General features: G+C 43.8%; 1 protein-coding gene across 3 annotated transcripts in view; it reads right to left on the bottom strand.

The window, feature by feature from the left end:
- Window positions 1-19526, bottom strand: part of KLHL12 (kelch like family member 12) — a 28101-nt gene extending 8575 nt beyond the window's left edge. For 2 of the 3 annotated variants that reach the window (XM_082669581.1, XM_082669582.1), the window contains exons 1-6: window positions 18178-18273; window positions 16205-16438; window positions 9988-10141; window positions 8523-8740; window positions 4144-4293; window positions 1870-1984 (exon numbers count right to left, since the gene is read on the bottom strand). In XM_082669581.1, the coding sequence (XP_082525707.1) occupies window positions 1870-1984; window positions 4144-4293; window positions 8523-8740; window positions 9988-10141; window positions 16205-16399 (832 nt within the window). In that variant the 5' untranslated portion in view covers window positions 16400-16438; window positions 18178-18273. Of the gene's footprint in view, window positions 1-1869; window positions 1985-4143; window positions 4294-8522; window positions 8741-9987; window positions 10142-16204; window positions 16445-18177; window positions 18274-18566 lie in introns of those variants that run through there. The other variant, XM_082669583.1, reaches the window with a different exon arrangement.
- Window positions 19527-21053: the final 1527 nt, after the last annotated feature.

Here is a 21053-nt window from a genome sequence, read left to right as displayed (position 1 = left end):
ACTCCAGTGACTACCTTGTTCTGATCTGTGGTTCCAGACCTCCTAGTGGAGCATCTTTTAAGTGCACGGTGTTCCCTCACGCGTCCTCCTCTGTGTGCTACCTGTGCACCTCCCGTGCCGCCTTCTGTGGGGTCACTGCTCTTTTTCTTGTTGATACATATGGGTTCTTTTTACAGTAGAAATGTTAACCTTTTGTCATACATATTGAGTATATTTTCTCCCAGTCCCCGTCTCTTGACTTTACGTCTTTTGCCATCAATTTTAAAAAAACAAAAACCCCCAAAAAACTGATGCAGTCAAGTAACCTTGAAGAGTTCTAGGTTTCTCTGTTTTAGTTAAAAAACAGGAGTAGAGAGAAGGGAGGTTGCTCTCTCATGGACACAGAATCTCAGTTTTGTAAGATGAGAAGAGTTCTGGATACGGGTTGTACAACCGTGTGAATGTATTTAACACCGCTGATCTGTACACTTAAAACGGAGAAGATGGTAAATTTTATGTTATGTATATTTTACCACAGTTAAAAATAGAAAAAAAAGGCTCCCACCCAGAAGTTAATCAAATAATTTTCGTATAATTTCTTCTAATATTTTCATGATTTTTCACTTAGCCCTTCAATCTTTTAAAAAAAATTTCCTTTTGTATTTTTTCCATTTATCTTGTGTTGATTACATATCTCTGTATATAACAAGCGATACAGATCACATTTTGTCATCTCCCAGGAATTAACAGAACAGTATCCCTTTAAAAACAACAATAACAAAAAGTAGTATCTCTGGGTGGTGCAATTATGGATGACTCATTTATTTATTTTTTGCTTCTCTGTATTTCTAAAACTTCTACAGATATGTACTACTTATGCGATTAAAAAATGAGATAAATCATCATTCTACTTAAATCTATCAATGAAAGGCTTAATTATCAATTAACACCTTAGCACACATGAGTCCACAGTCAGATAAGAGCAAAAATAGGAAGTGATAAAAACAAGATACCACCCCATATACACAGAGTAATTTATAACCTATGAAATGCTATTACATACAGTATCTAGGATCCTGGGACAGTGAAATGGAAATGACGTAACATTTGAGCACAGATTACATGCCAGCTGCAATGTCAGGCATCTTACATGCGTGATGTCATTGGGCCTCCACAATAACCAGTGTGATAAGACATTAGCGTCCTCATTTCAGAGGCGGAAGCATCGGCTCAGACAAGTGGACACCCTGCCCAGGCTCACAACCAGCCAGTCACTGGCTGGGCTGGGATCTGAACCCAGGTCTGTCTGCTAACATGACAGCCTCCGTGCACAGCACTCACGTGTGCCGAGAGCCGTTCTGAGCCTTTCACTTGCTCTTCACGACAACCTTCAAGGGAGGAGCTATGATGGCCCCCATTTTACAGATGAGGCAACTGACACAGAGAGGCTGAGTTTCCTGCCGAACACCTGGCAAGTGGTAAATGGGGACCTGCACCCAACCCACAGTCTGGCTTGAGTCCAGGCCCTTGACCACTGCATGCCATTGCCTCTGACCACCCTGGACTCCTCTGCAGTTCACCACGCTGCTGCTTCCCCTTCCTCTTCACGTGGAGAAGGGCAGAGGTGGGGGAAGCAGACCACTTACTCACTACATGGCATTTGAGATATTTCTAATTCACAGGCTCCAAATATACTGAAATAACAATGGTAACTTATGTCGCATAATACTTGACAATTTATGAAGTGCTTTCACACACTTTATCTCATGTAATCCTCCAAAGAGTTATGTGAAATAGAAGGGAAGATATCCTTGGTTTATAGGAAAGAAAGCTCCGGGTGGTAAAGGGACTTGTACAAATTGACACAATTAATACAAGATGCCAGCTTACCTAGACGCGCCCTTGTCCTGGGTCCCTGCATCTGACTGCGCAGCTCAGGCCTCAGATGAAACTTCTTTGCTTCATCAACGAGGTCCCTGCACTGTAAACTACAGCGGATGAAAGGCTGAAATACAGCAGGTAGGAGAGTGAGCTGCAGGACCACCTCTAATAAAAGCATAAATGGCACATATAAAGAATTAAATTCTTAACACAGAAAACCAGTTTCCAAAGCCCTGTGGTTCCAGGAGGGCTGCTGGTAATAATTATGCTATGGGCTTCCGGAATGATTAAAAAAAGATTTTTTGAATAGACGTTACGTGATTCAAAGGTATGTGTGGGGTATGTGAGTGGACTATTAAGGAAGAAATTACAAACAGGAGGCAAAGAATTTGAGATGTGACACTAAGCACAGGCATCTTTTCTAATGCAAACGACTGCAAAGCTGTGTCTATAATTAACTTCCAAAGAGACCAGGGTTGGGCCAGAAGCAGGCACCTGTCTGGGCCTCACCTACACATTACAAATCAGCGGCCCCCAGGGTAGCGTCCAGGTAATGTGCATGGTGAAGGTCAGAAAACGCACCACCGAGATCTCAGGCTGGAGAAACACTTATAAACAAACACGATATGATCCAAGTTGATATTATTGGGTTGACCAAAAAGTTCGTTCGGTTTTCTCCTAAGCTGGCTCTAGTAGCACTTAGCTGACTTTAACTTCATTTGAAACAGTATTTTTAGATTGTACTGTGACAGCTGTCATAGCGTGCATTAAAAAACACTTATCACAATTGGTGAATTTTTCTGTAGCCATTTTAATACTGAAGATGGAAGAAAAAAAGCAACGTTCTTGGCATATCATGCTTTATTATTTCAAGAAAGGTTAAAAACGCAACTGAAACGCAGAAAAAGATTTGTGTAGTGTATGGAGAAGGTGCTGTCACTAATCAAATGTGTCAAAAGTGGCTTGCGAAGTTTCGTGCTGGAGATTTCTCACTGGACGATGCTCCACAGTCTGGGAGACCAGTTGATAGTGATCAAATCGAGACATTCATTGAGAAAATCAACGTTATACCACGCGGGAGGTAGCCGACGTACTGAAAATATCCAAGTCAAGCATTGAAAATCATTTGCACCAGCCTGGTTACGTGAATTGCTTTGATGTCTGGGCTCAGTATTAAGTGGAAAAAAACCTTCTTGACCGTATTACCGCAAGCGATTCTCTACTGAAAGGTAACAAAAATGTTCCGTTTTTAAATTGTGACGGATGATGAAAAGTGGATAGTGTACAACAATGTGGAACGGAAGAGATCGTGGGGCAAGCGAAATGAAGCACCAGCCAACCACACCAAAGGCCGGTCTTCATCCAAAGAAGGTGATGTTGTGTATATGGTGGGATTGGAAGGGAGTCCTCTATGATGAGCTCCTTCCGGAAAACGAAATTAATTTCAACAAGTACTGCTCCCAATTAGACCAACTGAAAGCAGCACTCGACGAAAAGCATCCAGAATTAGTCAACAGAAAACACATAATCTTCCATCAGGATAACGCAAGACTGCATGTTTCTTTGATGACCAGGCAAAAACTGTTACAGTTTGGCTGGGAAGTTCTGATTCACCTGCCAGACATTGTACCTTCGGATCTCCACTTATTTTGGTCTTTACAAAATTCTCTTAATGGAAAAAATTCCAATTCCCTGGAATACTGTAAAATGCATCTGGAACAGTTCTTTGCTCAAAAATATAAAAAGTTTTGGGAAGATGGAATTATGAAGTTGCCTGAAAAACGGCAGAAGGTAGTGGAACAAAACGGTGAATATGTCTTTCAATAAAGTTCTTGGTGAAAATGAAAAATGTGTCTTTTATTTTTACTTAAAAACTGAAGGAACCTTTTGGCCAACCCAATAAATGCATCAAACTCCTTTCATGCTGGCCTCACCAGAAGTCAAAAATAGAGACTAGGTGAGCAAAGCATCTTTTCCAAGGCAATTTGGAAAAATTTCTGTTTAACAGAGAAGGGGACAAAATTTATCATCTGATGTTGCTTATGCAAAACACTGAGGAGCACGTAAAATGAAAAGACAACAAAGCACAAAATTAAATTAAGCCATAGACTTTCATTTCTGCCAGGAGACTGACCGGCCAAGTGACCGCCTGCAGACTCCCCGCCCCAGGCCCCCCAGGACATGCTTCCCAGGATGCTCGTGCCTCCTCTGAGGTGACCAGTTCTGAGTTCACGACATGAAGCTACAAGAGACGCCCACCGCCCTGGGTCCTGTGTGGCTCACCTCGGCATCTATGACATCCGTGATGTACCTGGGCGTCAGCAGGGGCATACGGACGTACTGCAGCAGGTCCGGCAGAGACTCTTCCCGCCCCTCCCTGGCGTGCTTCACCCAGTTGATGACGGCCTCGAAGACCGGCTCTTCAGAATCCACCTGCGAGTGCGTGACCACATGGTGGGGCTGCTCTGTAACCTCGCTTCCCTTTCCTTCCCGCCCCATTCCCGCCACCGTTATTTCCCATCTCCCAGAAATAAGTAGGCTCTTGGGAAAACAATCATTTCAGACACAACTTGCTGATATCATGAAGAGAGTTATAGTCAGATTCGGTGGAAAAAACCTAAGAGAGAGAGTACCTAATAGACCATCAGTCACAAATCGGCTTTTAATTCAGAATTTTCCCCATTCCTGAATTTTTTTCTTGTCATTTCTGAAACTTCAGCAGGGGAAGGGGGAATCTGCTGCCCTACTTGAAACTGGCTCTTTGTTTTAAAAAGAAAATTTTATTTTTATTTTTGGCTGTGTTGGGTCTTTGTTGCTGCACGCAGGCTTTCTCTAGTTGTGGCGAGCGGGGGGCTAGGTTTCGTTGCGGTGCGTGGGCTTCTCATCGCAGTGGCTTCTCTTGTTGTGGAGCATGGGCTCTAGGCACACGGGCTTCAGTTGTTGTGGCACGCGGGCTCAGTAGTTGTGGCTCGCGGCATCTAGAGCGCAGGCTCAGTAGTGGCACACGGGCTTAGTTGCTCCGCGGCATGTGGGATCTTCCCGGACCAGGGCTCGAACCTGTGCCCCCTGCATTGGCAGGCAGATTCTTAACCACTGCGCCACCAGGGAAGCCCCCGAGACTGGCTCCTAAAATAACTTATATTCATAGGTGTTGTCTAAGGACCTCCGTGCTCACTCTCAGACCCTTCAGCCAAGGCTGTGAGCAGGAACTTCCCTTACGGCATCGTAAAGAGTGCAGGGTCTGCAAAACACTGTCAATTAGTATTTGAGCAACTACTCTGTATTAGTCACCATGCTATTTGAGATGACACATATAATTAATCATTTGGGGAACTTAGGTCTAAGCTACATAGGACAGACTGGATAAGACACACCCTAGAAAACATACATTACGTCCCTGGACAAGCACAAGGTACAGTAACACCTAGTACCTCCCCGAGACTGACACCTGAGGACTAGGCCTGTGTCCCTCCATCAGCCCCTGGAGTGTGTCTGTTCTGAGATAACTTTCAGAGTGTGACAGTGCCCAGACAAAGACATCACTCTGTGGACTTCTCTCAAGAGCTGAAAATACAGAAAATGTTTCAGAATGTTCATTCATTTGATGGATTTACCAAACACCTACTAGTGCCAGGAATTGTGGAGGGTAATTATACAATGGTGAACAAATCAGACATGAACCTTCCTCTTAAGTGGGGAGACAATTGTTAAATCAGAAAAACGAACAATCCCATTCTGTCATTATGTACCACATAGGAAAAGTACAGGGGCTATGAGACAGAATAACATGAGATTTCTTCATTTAGGCTGATGGGACAGGGAATGCCTCCCTGCAGGAGCAATAGGTTTAAACCTGATGGAAGAGTAGCAGTTAGCCTCGGGGCAGACAGAAAGCACTTGGAAAAGCCCTACAACTGCACCGTCCAACACAGTAGCCATGAGCCACATGTGCTATTTACATCTACATTAATTAAAATGAAGTTAAATTAAAAATTCAGCTTCGGGAATTCCCTGGCGGTCCAGTGGTTAGGACTCTACGCTTCCATTGCAGGGAGCACAGGTTCGATCCCTGGCCGGGCAACTACGATCCCGAAAGCCGTGTGGTGTGGCTAAAAAACCCCCCCAAAACCCCCAAAGTCTGTCCTTAATAGCAATGAACGTGGCAAAAAAAAAAAAATTCAGCTTCTTAGTCACACTGGCCACATTTCAAGCTAGTGGCCAGTGAACTGGACAGCACAGACACAGGTCCTTTCCACCTTCACAGAACTTTCTATTGGACAGCTTGGGAAACGACAGAGGCTGGTGTGGCAGAATGAATGAGGGAGGGGACGAAAAACGTCAAGCTGGAGAAGTAAACAGAGCATCAGGAGACGGGATTTCACTCTAAACCGTTAACAGGCTTCAAGTAGGCCAGTGTTGGGCCACACTGATGTCTGGTAAAGATTACTCCGAGAGCCACGGGAGGGCGGTTTAGAAGGGCTAAGAGCTGGGAGGCCAGTTAGAGGCTACTCTGGTCCATCAGGCAAAAGGTGATGATGCTTAGACTACGACAGTGATGACAGAATCTGTGTAAGCAAATTTATGGGAGGTCAAACTAACCCAGCCTACTCACGGTTTACATGCAGGTGAGGGTGCAGAAGGGTGGTCATGATTTTTTAGATAAACTTTGGTTAAAGGCAAGGATGACAGGCTAATAGTTCTGAACAGCTGCATGCTAGACTCTGACACATTCTAGGCTTAAATTAGATATATCCATTTAAAATGGGTTTTTCAATCATGAGTAGAGATCCTTGATCTTACTGAGGACAGAATAAACTAGAATTGCAGAGAAACAGCTAAACTGGGAAGAAAAAACCCCCAATACTAATGCTTCACTATGGAGAAAATAGTCTCCGTAATAAATTTTCCCAGAGACTTCGTTTATGTATCAGGCACTGACATTCTTATTTAACGCTCAGAACAGCCCTACGTAGTAAGTACGACTGTTATCTACATTTTATGGGAGAGGGATCTGAAGGTCAGCGGTTAGGGGACACGCGTCACACAGCCAAGCCCAAACCCCAGCGTGACCCTGAAGCCCGTGCTGTTTTAAACAACGTGACATGCTGCCTCCATTGTTTCAAGTACTATTGTTTTACATGGTCCAGAGGAAGCGTTAGCCCCAGGGCCAGACATCTGGTTCCTGCTTCTGGCTGGTATATGAAAGAGAAAAAATGTCATTTGCTGAAAAAAAGCAAAGGCCAGTCTCGCTGGACACTTAAGGAAGACCGTACAAAAGAGCTCATCCCGGCTTCTGCAGAGGTCAGTTGTTTGCCCTCCCTGTTCCATCCGGTTTTATCCCCCAGTCTCCACTGTTCTAAAATAAATGGTTGCTGTGACTACTTCCAGATCTGGTCAAATAGAAACACAGCTCACAGCTCCGTGGTGAAGAGAACAGACTGTGGATGCAGATGGGCGGCACAAGTCCTGCCCCTCCCAGCTGTGTGAGGGTGGTGACTAATCACAGCGCCAGTTTCCTCCTCTGAAAAATGGACCCAGTTCTGAGAATTGAACAAGATTTACAAATGCCGGACTTCCCCGGCAGTCCAGCGGTTAAGATTCTGTGCTCCCAACGTAGGGGCCCGGGTTCGATCCCTGGTCAGGGAACTAGATAGAGCCTGCATGCCGCAACTAAGCCCCGGCGCAGCCAAATAAATAAATAAATAAGTAAACGTTTAAAGTCGTTTCTCATTATTATCTCAGAATGAGAGAGGAAAAAAAAAAAAAATAACTCTTCGCCTCCTTAGAGAATCGAATGTCTCCTCACTGGGGAAAACAAACCCAACAGGTGGACTCCTCCCCAGCACTTGGCTCTGCTAGGTGTCTTCCAGAAGCTCCTAACCAGAGGGCTGGAGCCCTGGAGAGGAATGCCTGGCTGCCGCGACACGCACAGCCCCCGCTGCACTCACTGCAGCTCCCAGCCTAACGACAGATCCACACGCAGCACCCCACCCCCCACCCCCGCTCTGCTCAGCGGAGGACGAAGGCTCGCTCCCTGCTGGGCCGCGTCCCTGGGCGCTTCGCACACGGAGGCGGGACCCTATCGCTTCAACGCCCGGTCTGCAGGGCCCTCTCCTCCCACGGGCGCTGATGAGCTGCCTCTGGCTCACCATCTCCAACCTGCTGCCCCGTCCTTTCTGACCCGCTCCCTTTACGATCCCGTTTCAATCCAGAAGGTTTTCTTCTTTCCTCTATGGAATTTCCTCGCCTTGAACAGGCTCATTATTCTCCTGACACTCAGTCATCATTTTTGTCTTCCTGTTTGTCGCCACTACTACACTGTGAATTCTCTGGAAACAAGACTGTCTCTTACGCACTCTTGGCTCCCCAGCACCTGGCATGGCGACGGCTATACAGGAAGATATTCTTGGTAAATGTTTTAAAATGCTTATTCCATACTGTTTAATAGTGATTCTTAACCGCTGGGATCACAAATTTCATTGAGGGAGGTAGCGAACTCCCTTCCGTAAATAGGCAAATACGTTTGGCATGCAATTTCAGGGACATTTAATGAAACCTCAGAGCTTAATATGGGCCCTGCTACAGAAGTACAACAACTCCGCCTTGCTTTCTGGTCTTCTGGCCCAGTCCTGACAAGAGCTAATGCCAAGCCAAGTCTGTACCTGGATCTCATCACACTTGATGAGCTTTTCCACCTCTCCTTGACTGAGAAGAATGAATTCTTCATGCTGCACCACTTCAGGAAAATGCTTCTGGCTAAAAACCTCAGCTGCTTGCATCAGATCAACACAGTTGTGAGTTTCCGCAAAGTCCCTGATACCCAGGCAGTTAGAAGGGTCCAGCTGGCTTTCCAAGAACTCACAGCAGGCTTGCTTCACGCCTAGAACAGACAAAAACAGTGAGTCCTTGAGGACACTCGGCCAGGTGGATGGGCCTATATTCTTGGATCACAACATCACGTTGTATCAGAGGAACCCTGGCTCAACACCTAAGAATCAGGTTAGAAATTTTATGCTTTGGAAATTCAAATCCTATTTTTGTCTTATGTGCTGTGTGGCCTTCTGCAAGGACTTTACAAATGTCTGCTGCTGCATTAGAACAAGTACGGCAAGACGAATTGCTTCTGTGGACACCGCCACAATTAAACAAACATGCCTACAAAACTCCTGGGAATCAAGCTATAAAATCAGCTTAATTTAGCACAGTGTACCTAATTTCTACTCCACATGAAAACTTACTAAAAGACTCCGGTGAAGGAAAAATAGGAGATACGGATAACAATCTCACATTTGTCTAACTGAAAAGCTCAGAGTATAAAATTAATGTTGGAGCTGTGCACTAATGCAAAAACTTCACACTGTTTCAATCATGTATCAAAAACTGAAAATAACAGAAACAGAACTGGAGGTTAGGACAGACAGGTTGGGAACTGGAAGGGGGATCATCTCTAATCCTGTGAAAACTTTACACTTTCATTTTTGTGTGTCAATTTAATTTTTTTTTTTTTTTTTTGCTGTACGCGGGCCTCTTACTGTTGTGGCCTCTCCCGTTGTGGAGCACAGGCTCCGGACGCACAGGCTCAGCGGCCATGGCTCATGGGCCCAGCCGCTCTGCGGCATGTGGGATCTTCCCGGACCGGGGCACGAACCCGTGTCCCCTGCATCGGCAGGCGGACTCTCAACCACTGCACCACCAGGGAAGCCCCAATTTAAATTTTTAATAGATAATTTAAATGATTCAACAAACTAAAGGTACAGAAGGGTTTATATGAATAGTCCCCCTAGCCTCCCTACCCACCTGGCCATCTAGTTCCCTTCCACGGAGGCAACGACGCGTATCAGTTTTCTGTGTTTCCCTGCAGGACTGTTGTGCACATACATGGAAGGAAAGGCATCTATTATCCCCTCCTCCCCTTTTTTAAAAACAAAAAGTAAATGCTCTCTCCCAAAGAGCCAAAGACTCACATTTGGAGGCTACTCTATACCGCAATTGAAATCTCAACTTCTGTGCCATGGGCAGTAAACATGAGGCCCACAGTCTGTCTCCTTAATTTTCACGATTAAGTTTACATCACGAATTTTAAACATCTCCAGGGTCACTGTGGCACGAACAACTTAGCATCTGTACCTTTCAGCTGAAGCAGGCAGGCTGCAGGGAGCAGTTCCTGGACATTCTCCACCGTCACGTGCACGGTCTCTGTGTACACAAAGTCCAACAGGATTTCCATGGTCGAGGCAGTTAAACCCTGGATATCTACATACGGCTTCCCCTTCTCTGAAAGCTGAAAGTTCAAAGGGTATGAAATCATGGTGGTTATAATTCCACAAGATTAAGGCAGAGTCTCATATACAAAAGCTGGAAGGGACATTAACAATATTAACTGAATATAAGGAGGAACCCTGGCTCAACGCCTAAGAATCAGATTAGAAATTTTATGCTTTGGGAATTCAAATCCTATTTTTGTCTACGTGCTGAAAGATCTAAAAAAAAAGATCGACTATTTTGTTTGATTTGTACAAAGCAAACACGGCATATATTTGTAGCTTTTCAAATGGGGGGGAGCTATGTGTAACCCAAGAAGATACAGAGATGACACCTTCCTGGAATATTAATTTTACTTGTGAATAATTTTAAATGCTGCTTTCATATTAAAACAAATACAGACGTAACACCAGATAGAACCAAAAGTTGCCATGAGCATGCCACTAGTGTCCATTAGCTTCTGAGATGAAATACAAACTTCGCTGAGATTTCATGCTTGTAGATACCCCAGGAGTTGCAGCTCCAGACCCTCCAGGATGAGCCAGCACTGTCCTATCTGTCCCTAGACAACACGCAGGTCATCTTGAGAGGGCTTCTGCTGTGCCACTGAAGACAACAGGATTGTTTGATACTTTTTCAAATACTGGGTTGACTCTCTTTTGGGATTACCGAATTACTGGTGGTACATTTAGTCTAGACTATATCCTTGGAGTTATGAGTATAGTTGAGGCCAGATAATCATAGAAAATGGTTTAGCTAAGGGTAGAAATCTTCAGTTTTACAGGATAGTAAACTATCTGAAAACTGATTACCTTACAAAAATTTTATTAGATTGTAATCTTAGTTTAGAGATTCCAATTACTTACAAAATTCCAGGGCATGTCCATTATGAACTAAATGTCTTTATCATCAGCCCAGAATAATAATCAGAAAGTATTCCCTACCAAAGCCAAGAACAAAATAAATCCCTAACAATACAAAAAGTCACCAGTACATTATTTTGGAAAAACATTTTACTAACATTTAACACAGTATTTACAAACAGAAACATGAGTACATTTATGTCAGGAATTTCTTAGTCAATAAACTATATTCCCATTAGCCAAATAGCTTAACTATATAAATGAGATCACTATGTAATAACTTAGAGTAACTGTAGTATTTCGCATTAATATTTGCTTTACAACTTTTCAGGGTGCCTCTCATTTACTATTATTTCATCTGATTCTCACAGCAACCTGGTAAGGCAGTTAGGTCCGATATTACTGCCCTTTAAGACATAAAGGATCTAAGGTTCAGAGAAGTTATGTGACTTAACCAAGGCCTCAACTAATAAGCGACAGATCAGAGCCAGGCCTCCTGCCTCACCCTGTGCTCTTTCAGTTGCACCACATTTAAGGAACAATTTAGGGATGGAAGAGAACGAAGAAGCCATCAAGTTCAATCACCCTGTTCTACAGACAACCCAGTGAGGTTAGATGGTCACCAGGGTTCACACAGAATTACTAAGAGAACTGAACCTAAAATCCAGGTCTCTCCCACCTCCTAGAGAAATGAAAATAAAAACAAAAATAAACAAATGGAACCTAATGAAACTTAAAAGCTTTTGCACAGCAAAGGAAACTACAAACAAGACAAAAAGACAACCCTCAGAATGGGAGAAAATATTTGCAAATGAAGCAACTGACAGAGGATTAACCTCCAAAATTTACAAGCAGCTCATGCAGCTCAATATCAAAAAAGCAAACAACCCAATCCACAAATGGGCAGAAGACCTAAATAGACATTTCTCCAAAGAAGATATACAGATTGCCAACAAACACATGAAAGGATGCTCAACAACACTAATCATTAGAGAAATGCAAATCAAAACTACAATGAGGTATTACCTCACACCTGTCAGAATGGCCATCATCAAAAAATCTACAAACAGTAAATGCTGGAGAGGGTGTGGAGAAAAGGGAGCCCTCTGGCACTGTTGGTGGGAATGTAAATTGATACAGCCACTATGGAGAACAGTATGGAGGTTCTTTAAAAAACTAAAAATAGAACTACCATACAACCCAGCAATCCCACTACTGGGCATATACCCTGAGAAAACCATAATTCCAAAAGAGTCACGTACCACAATGTTCATTGCAGCTCTATTTACAATAGCCAGGAGATGGAAACAACCTAAGTGTCCATCAACAGATGAATGGATAAAGAAGATGTGGCACATATATACAATGGAATATTACTCAGTCATAAAAAGAAACGAAATTGAGTTACTTGTAGTGAGGTGGATGGCCCTAGAGTCTGTCATACAGAGTGAAGTAAGTCAGAAAGATGAAAACAAATACTGTATGTTAACACATATATATGGAATCTAAAAAAAAAAAAAGATTCTGAAGAACCTAGGGGCAGGATAGGAAGAAAGACTCAGACGTAGAGAATGGACTTGAGGACACGGGGAGGGGGAAGGGGAAGCTGGGATGAAGTGAGAGAGTGGCATGGACATATATACACTACCAAAGGTAAAACAGATAGCTAGTGGGAAGCAGCTGCATAGCACAGGGAGATCAGCTCTGTGCTCTGTGACCTCCTAGAGGGGTGGGAGGGAGGGGATATGGGGATATATGTATATGTATAGCTGTTATTCAGCTATACATACGTATAGCTGTGATTCACTTTGTTATACAGCAGAAACTAACACACCACTGTAAAGCAATTATACTCCAATAAAGATGTTAAAGAAAAAAATCCAGGTCTCTGGAACCAGTCCTTTAAACAACTTAAATGCAAGGGTATGCAGAACAGTATGGAGGTTCTTAAAAAACTAAACATAGAGTTATTGCACTCCTGGGCATGTAACCGGAAAAGATGGAAACTTTAATTTGAAAAGACACATGCACCCCAATGTTCATAGCAGCACTATTTACAATAACCAAGACATGTAAGAAACCTAAGTGTCCATCAACAGATGAAAGGATAAAGAAGATGTGGTGTGTATACATATATTGTGTGTGTGTATATATGTATACACACACACACACAATGGAATATTACTCAGCCATAAAACAGTAATAAAAACAATTGTGCCATTTGCAGCAACATGGATGGGCCTAAAGATTATCATAGTAAGTGAGGTAAATCGGACAGAGAAAGACAAATACCATATGACATTACTTCTGTATGGAGTCTTAAAAAGTGATACAAATGAACTTATTTACAAAACAGAAATAGACTCACAGACACAGGAAACAAATTTATGGTTACCAAAGTTGGGGGGAGGGAAAATTAGCAGTTTGGGATTAACAGATACACACTACTATATATAAAATAGGTAAACAACAAGGACCTACTCTATAGCACAGGGAACTATATTCAATATCTTGCAATAACTATAATGCAATAGAATCTGAAAAAGAATATACAACACACATGTATAATTGAATTACTTTGCCGTACACGTGAAACTAACACAATGTTGTAAATCAACTATACTTCAATTAAAAAAAAAACAAACCTCAAGGGGATAGGAGGATGAGTGAAACAGATGAGGGAGATTAAGAGGTACAAACTTCCAATTACAAAATAAATGAGTCACAGAGATGACACGTACAGCATGAGGAATAAAGTGAATAATACTTCAAACCCTGGATATCTACATACGGCTTCCCCTTCTGTCACCTTTGAACAGTGACAGATGGTAACTAGATTTGTTGCGGTGATCATTTTATATTGTATAGAAATAATGAATTACTATGTTGTGCACCTCAAACATAGTGTTGTAGGTTAATTATACTTCAGTTGAAAAAGACAAGACCATTTGACACTTTCTTGCCTGATGTCAGTTTTTAAAGAAAGACTATAAAATAATCACTGGTGAGAAAAAAAAATAAAAGAGAGTTCTTTTACAGAACTCCACACTAATTCCTGAATGTGCAGAGAAAGAGTGAAGACAGGATGCACAACATGTAGTGAGCAGCCAGCAGTCCGAGTCCTCAGTGCTTCCTGCTGGCAGCCATGACATTTGCCCAGTTAAATAAATATCACCACTTCTGGTGCTCCTTGGGGTACCGTACAGGACAGGGTCTGTAATGTCGCCCTGCACAGGGTCACTTTAAAATTAGCCTGGGGCCTCCCTGGTGGCGCAGTGGTTAAGAATCCGCCTGCCAATGCAGGGGACACGGGTTCGAACCCTGGTCCGGGAAGATCCCACATGCCGCGGAGCAACTAAGTCCGTGCGCCACAGCTACTGAGCCTGTGCTCTAGAGCCCACGAGCCACAACTACTGAGTCTGCGCTCTAGAGCCCGCAAGCCACAACTATTGAGCCCAAGTGCTGCAACTACTGAAGCTCACGCACCTAGAGCCCGTGCTCCGTGACAAGAGAAGTCACTGCAATGAGAAGCCCGCACACCGCAATGAAGAGTAGCCCCTGCTCGCTGCAACTAGAGAAAGCCCACGTGCAGCAACTAAGACCCAACTCAGCCAAAAATAAATAAATAAATAAATATTAAAAGAAAAAAATTAGCCTGGGTCTGCTGGGGCGACGTGTCAGGCTTCCGCATTCTCCCTACCAGCCATGTGACTGAGCGCTGGTTCAGCAGCACACACGACTCTGGCTTTACAACTAGAACAGCAAAATCAGAATCAAGCTAAGTTAATTTAGGATTAAATCCCCTCTACCATTTACAAGCTATAAGGCATTTAGCACCTGAGACCTTATTTCTTCATTTGCAAAATGAGATGGTAACAACCACCCCTGGGGTGAGTGGGAGGCGACAATCACCTAACACAGCATCTGCCCGTAAAAGGCAGTTACTGACATTCTCGTGACACGATCTCTCCCACTCAGGTCAGCAGCAACATCTGCACTGATAAAACCCTGGTGGTTGAGAGGATTTTTTAAAAAGTGTTACTGTAATGAAATATGTCAGCCATACATATAAGTAGAGATAAATGATATAATCAAGTGGTGTACTCACCATTCAAGCTTAAAAAGAAATGAAGACAATTTATTTAAAATTAAAAAATCAGACTTGAGATATTGGGAGCTGAGGTCTGCAGTGGTCCCCTCTGCTCAGCTGAGTCCCTCACGATTCACCAAGCAGCCTCCTTCACATCTTAGCTGTCTGGCCAGGCAATTACTAAGGCAGTCTTTTTCCTAGTACTCTGAGAGCACTACCTCTTTTCTTGCCAAGCCAACCTGTTTCTAATTCCCTTGTTAAAGGCTTGTGCTCCAGAGCCAGCATATTTTTCTAGGTGATACTTCAAACACCCACAGAGTCAGGCACTAAGCCCTCTCCCTCTCATTTGCAATTACTCTAAAGCCTTCACTGGTAGAATGAAGACTGATTTTCTCCACATATTGTTAGAAGGAATGGGATGAGGACTGAGGCTCACTCCTCTTTCCTTCCCCCCTCCCTCTTCCCCAGTATTCACTTTAAAATATTAAACTTTAGAAGAAGGAAAACAAATTTAAAAAACAGTAAGTAGCGCTTCCCTGGTGGCGCAGTGGTTGAGAATCTGCCTGCCGATGCAGGGGACGCGGGTTCGAGCCCTGGTCTGGGAGGATCCCACATGCCGCGGAGCAACTAGGCCCGTGAGCCACAACTACTGAGCCTGCGCATCTGGAACCTGTGCTCCGCAACAAGAGAGGCCGCGATAGTGAGAGGCCCGCACACCGCGATGAAGAGTGGCCCCCGCTTACCACAACTGGAGAGAGCCCTCGCACAGAAACGAAGACCCAACACAGCCAAAAATAAATAAATAAATAAATTTAAATTAAAAAGGCAGTAAGTAAAATCCAATAGTTGGTATTTGTTTTACTACATGCTAGACATTGTTCTAAGCACGTCATATGTAATTTTCTCAAGTAACTGTAACAGTAACCGTATGCTATTGTGTATTACTATTATCCCTCATTCAGAGATGAGAAAACTAAGTGGCAGATCTTATCCAGAGTTGGCCCATTTAACACCATACTATAGAAATTCACTATTACATCAGACTTCTACTATTTTATTCAGTGAAATGAGACAACTGTGAAGTGACATGTGTGAGGTTCCACTTGTGAGGAGATGACTCACCACTTACCTCACTGGTGAACATGGCACAGAAGTAATCGCTGCAGGCAGCCAACACAATCCGATGGGCAGGGAAGTCTTTCTGTTCCACTCTCAGTGTCACATCACAGAGGGTATTGCTCTTCCTGAGGGAGTTCATGGAATTGAGGATGGATTTAGCATGAGTATTTGTCATTATGTCTTTGGGGGCCATAATGCCTCCCATCAGGCAATATGGAGAGAGAATGAAAGGGATCCTTGGATTCTGCAGGTACAAGAGAGAAAAAAAAAAACAAAAAACAATGAGCATATTTGAAGGACTGGAGAAACTAAATATATTCAATTAGCTTTACAAATTAAGGAGGCTCCATCAGACTCAAACATCCACAAGTAGGAAGCACTCCTATTCCTGGTATTACCAACACAATCTAGCCACTAATTACCCCGAGTAAAAATGATCTCTTCTTCCTCTGAATTCCATTATCATCGAGTGTCCAAACCACTTGACATTTATTGTAATCAGTATGCAACTGTACTGTAAGTAGAAAGAGACTATACATTTCCTGCCTATCTTCACAAGGCTGCTGTCTCACATGATAAAGTGAGAAGATAAAATTTCTTAACAGTGTGACATCGCTATTTTTAATATAACCCTAACCCTTAAGTAGATTAAGTAGGTAAATATTTAGAGGGTGGGGACCCTGTTTTATATATTTTTTTCTCTCCTAGCAAGTGTATAATAAATGGTTAGTAATAGAACACAAGAAAAGAAAAACTGCATATTCAACCTAGGGCAATAAAGGCCAGTATCAGTAAAAATAAACTTTTTTCTAAAGAAGCACACAAATAATTATTTATGATGACTTCCAACTATATCTGGATTTCTTCTTAAAGTGAAACTTCAGATGAGGACCCAATACCTATACTGAATAATGGAAACCATGCAAGCTTATTTATGAACTTTCTCTTAAGCTACTGAAGCTCTTCTATAGAAGGGTCTCCCTACTCTATTTGTAAACATCAATCAGCATTAACAAATCAATATTTGCAGTAATTCTTCTATACTGAGAGAGAGAGACTTACTAGGATAGAAACCTATCAAAATTCTACTACTAATTTTACGGCCATAGCCAGTCACTTGTAAAGTTCACCTGTATGCATCAATTAAATGAACTCAGTAATATCAACAGGTTACATATAAAAAAGAATCAATGTAAGAAGTACTTTCGTGGTTGTTGACAGGCTTTAGTCACACTATTTTTTTGTTGTTGTTGTTTATTTGCTTCCAGGACAATTTCTGGGGAATGAAATGGGGTGGTTATTAAGAGAGTCTGTCTTATGTGGAATCCAAAACTTTCTGAAAGGATCCAAGAAAATAAAATCAATCTATGGTTTTCAAGAGTCCACAACTCACAACCATAATTTCATATGAATAGGAAAAACGAGATCCTAAATTCTCATCTACTCCTGTTTATACTTAGCGTATTATTCTTCTATGAGCGCTCCAACCACTCCGCAAGACCCATTTTACAGAAAAGGTGATTCATCAAAGCATAAGATGATTTTCAAAAAGATTTTCCTTAAGTCAACTTAGTTTCAACTCTGGAGATGTGAGAAAGGTCTGCACAGACCCCCCCCTCCCCCCTTTACGGTGAAGACCTTCTCGGGGGGTTACGACCTGGCTCGGCCTGTCAAACCAACGCTACCCCAACGCGGCTTGGTCTCCCTCCCGGGGTTCTCGACCTCCGCCCTCCGCCCAGAGGTGACCTGGCCCAGGGCTCCCGCCAGCCTCCCGGTGGAGCGGCTGCGCCGCGAAAGCCTTGGGCGGCGTCGAATTGCGGAGGGGCCGCCTTCCCGGCGGGCGAGGAGCGATGCCGTCCTACCCGACAGCCTGCAGGCGGAGGTCGGGGCGCTGCACGCCAGTAGACTCCTCCTCGCCCGGAGGGGACGACGGTGGGAGGGGCGGGAGGGAAGGGCCTCGGCCACCGCCCCCGGGCCACTCACCTGCGCTCCGGCCCGTGGGCTGGGCGCGGGGCGAGCGGGCGGCCCGGGAAGAACCCAAGCGCCGCCGCCCCGACCCGGAGGCTCCGGCGCGGTCCCGGCGGCCGCGCGCGGTGATGACGTCACGCCCGTCCTGTCACGTGAGTGGCCACGTCACGTGACCCGCGGGTGTGCATTGCCGGCTTCTGCGAGTCTGGAGAAAGCAGCGAGGAGGGTTTGGGTGACTGGGGGCGGGGAACTGGGGGCGGAGGGGGGTTCGGGCGCGAGGGCCTGGGTGCAGCCCCAGCCAGGTGACCGGCTGAGACGATGTTCCCCAGGGCCGCGAGGCGCGGCGGACTGAGAGGATTCCAGAGCTTTCTAAGCTAAGGGGCTGACTGCAGGGCGTGTTTTACCTGACAGGTATTCAGGAGCCCTCTTACATCGAGAAAACCCACGGAGGCTTCCAATTTCTTCACTTCCATTGTCCACAATGGCCTTTTCGGGCCGACCATCGCTGTGGTGAAAATCCTCTGAGTCCTTCGACCATGGACTTCAGCGTTCTCTGCATCCCAGTCGGGCCTGTCATCACCACTGGGTGGTTCTCCTCTGCTTCTGCACTCCGAGACAGTTAAGTGGAAGGAACTGGCGGTCTCTAGAAGCTGCACACTGCGAGGGAGATTGCGAAGGATCTTCTTAGAAGTCCCGGGAGTCCTCATCTCCCTATTCCGCTTCTGCTGCCTTTCACAGCTCTTGGATGCGGAGCTTCTGATTGATTTCGGCGCACTTATCTCAGTAGCTCAGAAGGGAATGAGGTTCCTTGATTCAGTTCATGTGAAGGTCCAAACCAGTTGTGTTTGTACTGTTTTCCTCTGTGGGGCCTTTGATTCTTTAGGGATAATAAAACTATAGCCAAGTGGGTAGCAGTCTAATTTTACGTAGTGTTTCCATCTCTCATATCGTATCTCTGATCTAAAATTCTCTGATTTACATATTGTGAGTGCAGGATTGGTACAAGTTTTATGGGGGGCATTTTGGAAAAGTTCACCAAAATGTGATGAATGCAGATATCCTTTAACAGCGATTTTAATAAATCTATCCTGTGTATACATTCACACACATGTAAAATGATGTGTGTGCAAGGTTGTTTGTAGATTGTATTGAAAACAAGTTTAACGCCCATCAGTAGGGGACTGGTTCAGTAACGTATAGTACATCCATACAGTTCAGTACCATGAAGTTGAGAAAAGTGTGCATACTTTGCTATTAGTTGTGTAAAAGGGTTGGGGAAATATAAATAGTCATACTTGCCTGTATATGTATAAAAATTGCATTTGGAATAATACAAAATAGAGTAGTAACATTAGTTTCTTTGGAGAGAGGAACTGGTTGGTTGGGAGACAGGGCGGGAGGGAGATTTTTTCCTCTGTATATTTTTATGCCTTTTGAATTTTGCATCACGTGAATTAAAAATATGTATAATTTAAATAAAAATAATACCTTGTTTTCTGGTTGCAGAATAGCACCCAGATGCTTTAATGATATTGCCTAATTCCTGGCTGCTAAACTGAATTTTTCCAAATATGAGAGGGAACTTAATAAAAGAGGCTTTGTTTAGAATATGCGCACTCCTTTTCCTGAGAGTAAAAGATGGAGAAACTGCTAGCAAGAAAGCCAGCACACTGTGGGAACTAGTTCAGGCTTCTGTTTTCTTCAAGGGTACAGCCCTAGCATGTTCTGAGTGCTTAAGTTGTGGGAACACAGTCCTCAAGTGAGAATATTTCGAGTCGTTTGGACATCTGACTCAGTACGCTACAGCCCAGAGTGATTCTGAGTTTCTTAAGTCCGTTGTTGGAGGGCTGTGTCTGCATGAGGTGAGTCAAATCACCCAGGTTCCACACATTGCCCTGCCTTTTTGTTTGGACTCCAGGGATGACTCTGGGTGTTTACAGCTACTGAAGGGTTTCAGTAAGGGAAAACGGGGATGTGCTGTGGAACTCTAGATCAGGTACGTAGAATATAGGTCAAATCTCTAAACCAGCTAGGCAGAGTGCATTGCATTTTTGTGCCACCAGAGTATGGCAGAAATGAGAATGTGCCTCTTAATTACTGAATGTAATCACAGCAGGGGCCCAGCTGCTGCTTTGAAATTCATCATGAATTTGCACCCAGGCCTACCTCATGCCTCCCAAGGGCTGGTTCCTGCCCCTGACCAGTGATAACACAGATACTAAGGAAGGCACTTTCTGGGGGAGATGGGACTCCTCTGTGAACCGCTTTTACATCAAGGACTTCTCCCAAACTTCTCCAAAGGTGCTGAACCTTTTTTAGATTGCAAGACAATAGATGTTCTATAGCTACAGATTAGTCTCTTCCCTAATTGTTTACTTATTGATAGGAAGAGGACAGAGTCAGATTCTTAGCTTTTATTCTTGGCCTCTCTTTAATCAAAACTTATCAATGTTTCTGTCATCACTTACTTTTCTCCTATATTGCCTGGCACACCGCAGGTCCTCAACAAGTATTTAGGAAGTGAATGAACCATAGCATGCAGTTAGAGAAAGAAGGTAATATTCACCTGCTGCTAGTTAGCAGTTTTGGTAAAGGTAAGGGATAGTGAAATCAGGATTTTTAAATGATCTGAGGCTTTAGAACCTGGGGTTTAAGTCAGAATGATCTGGATTCAGATACTGCAATCCTGTCATCTTGTGAAAAAGTTTTGGCCTTTGGGGGCCTTAATTTCTTCATCTGTGGAATGGGATAATACCACCTACTTAACAGGGTTAAAAATAAAGACAAAATAACATGAAAAGTACAAAGAAGATGCTCAAGACATCAAAGAAGATGTCTCGCTCAGACTGTTTCCCTGGTCCTGTCTACTGGAAGATGATGGAGCACATACA

The sequence above is a fragment of the Grampus griseus genome (genome assembly GCF_964374135.1).
Source record: "Grampus griseus genome assembly, chromosome: 1".
Taxonomy (NCBI): Eukaryota; Metazoa; Chordata; class Mammalia; order Artiodactyla; family Delphinidae; genus Grampus; species Grampus griseus.
Note: the sequence above shows the minus strand (reverse complement) of the source record. Positions and strands in the feature narration are given on the sequence as shown.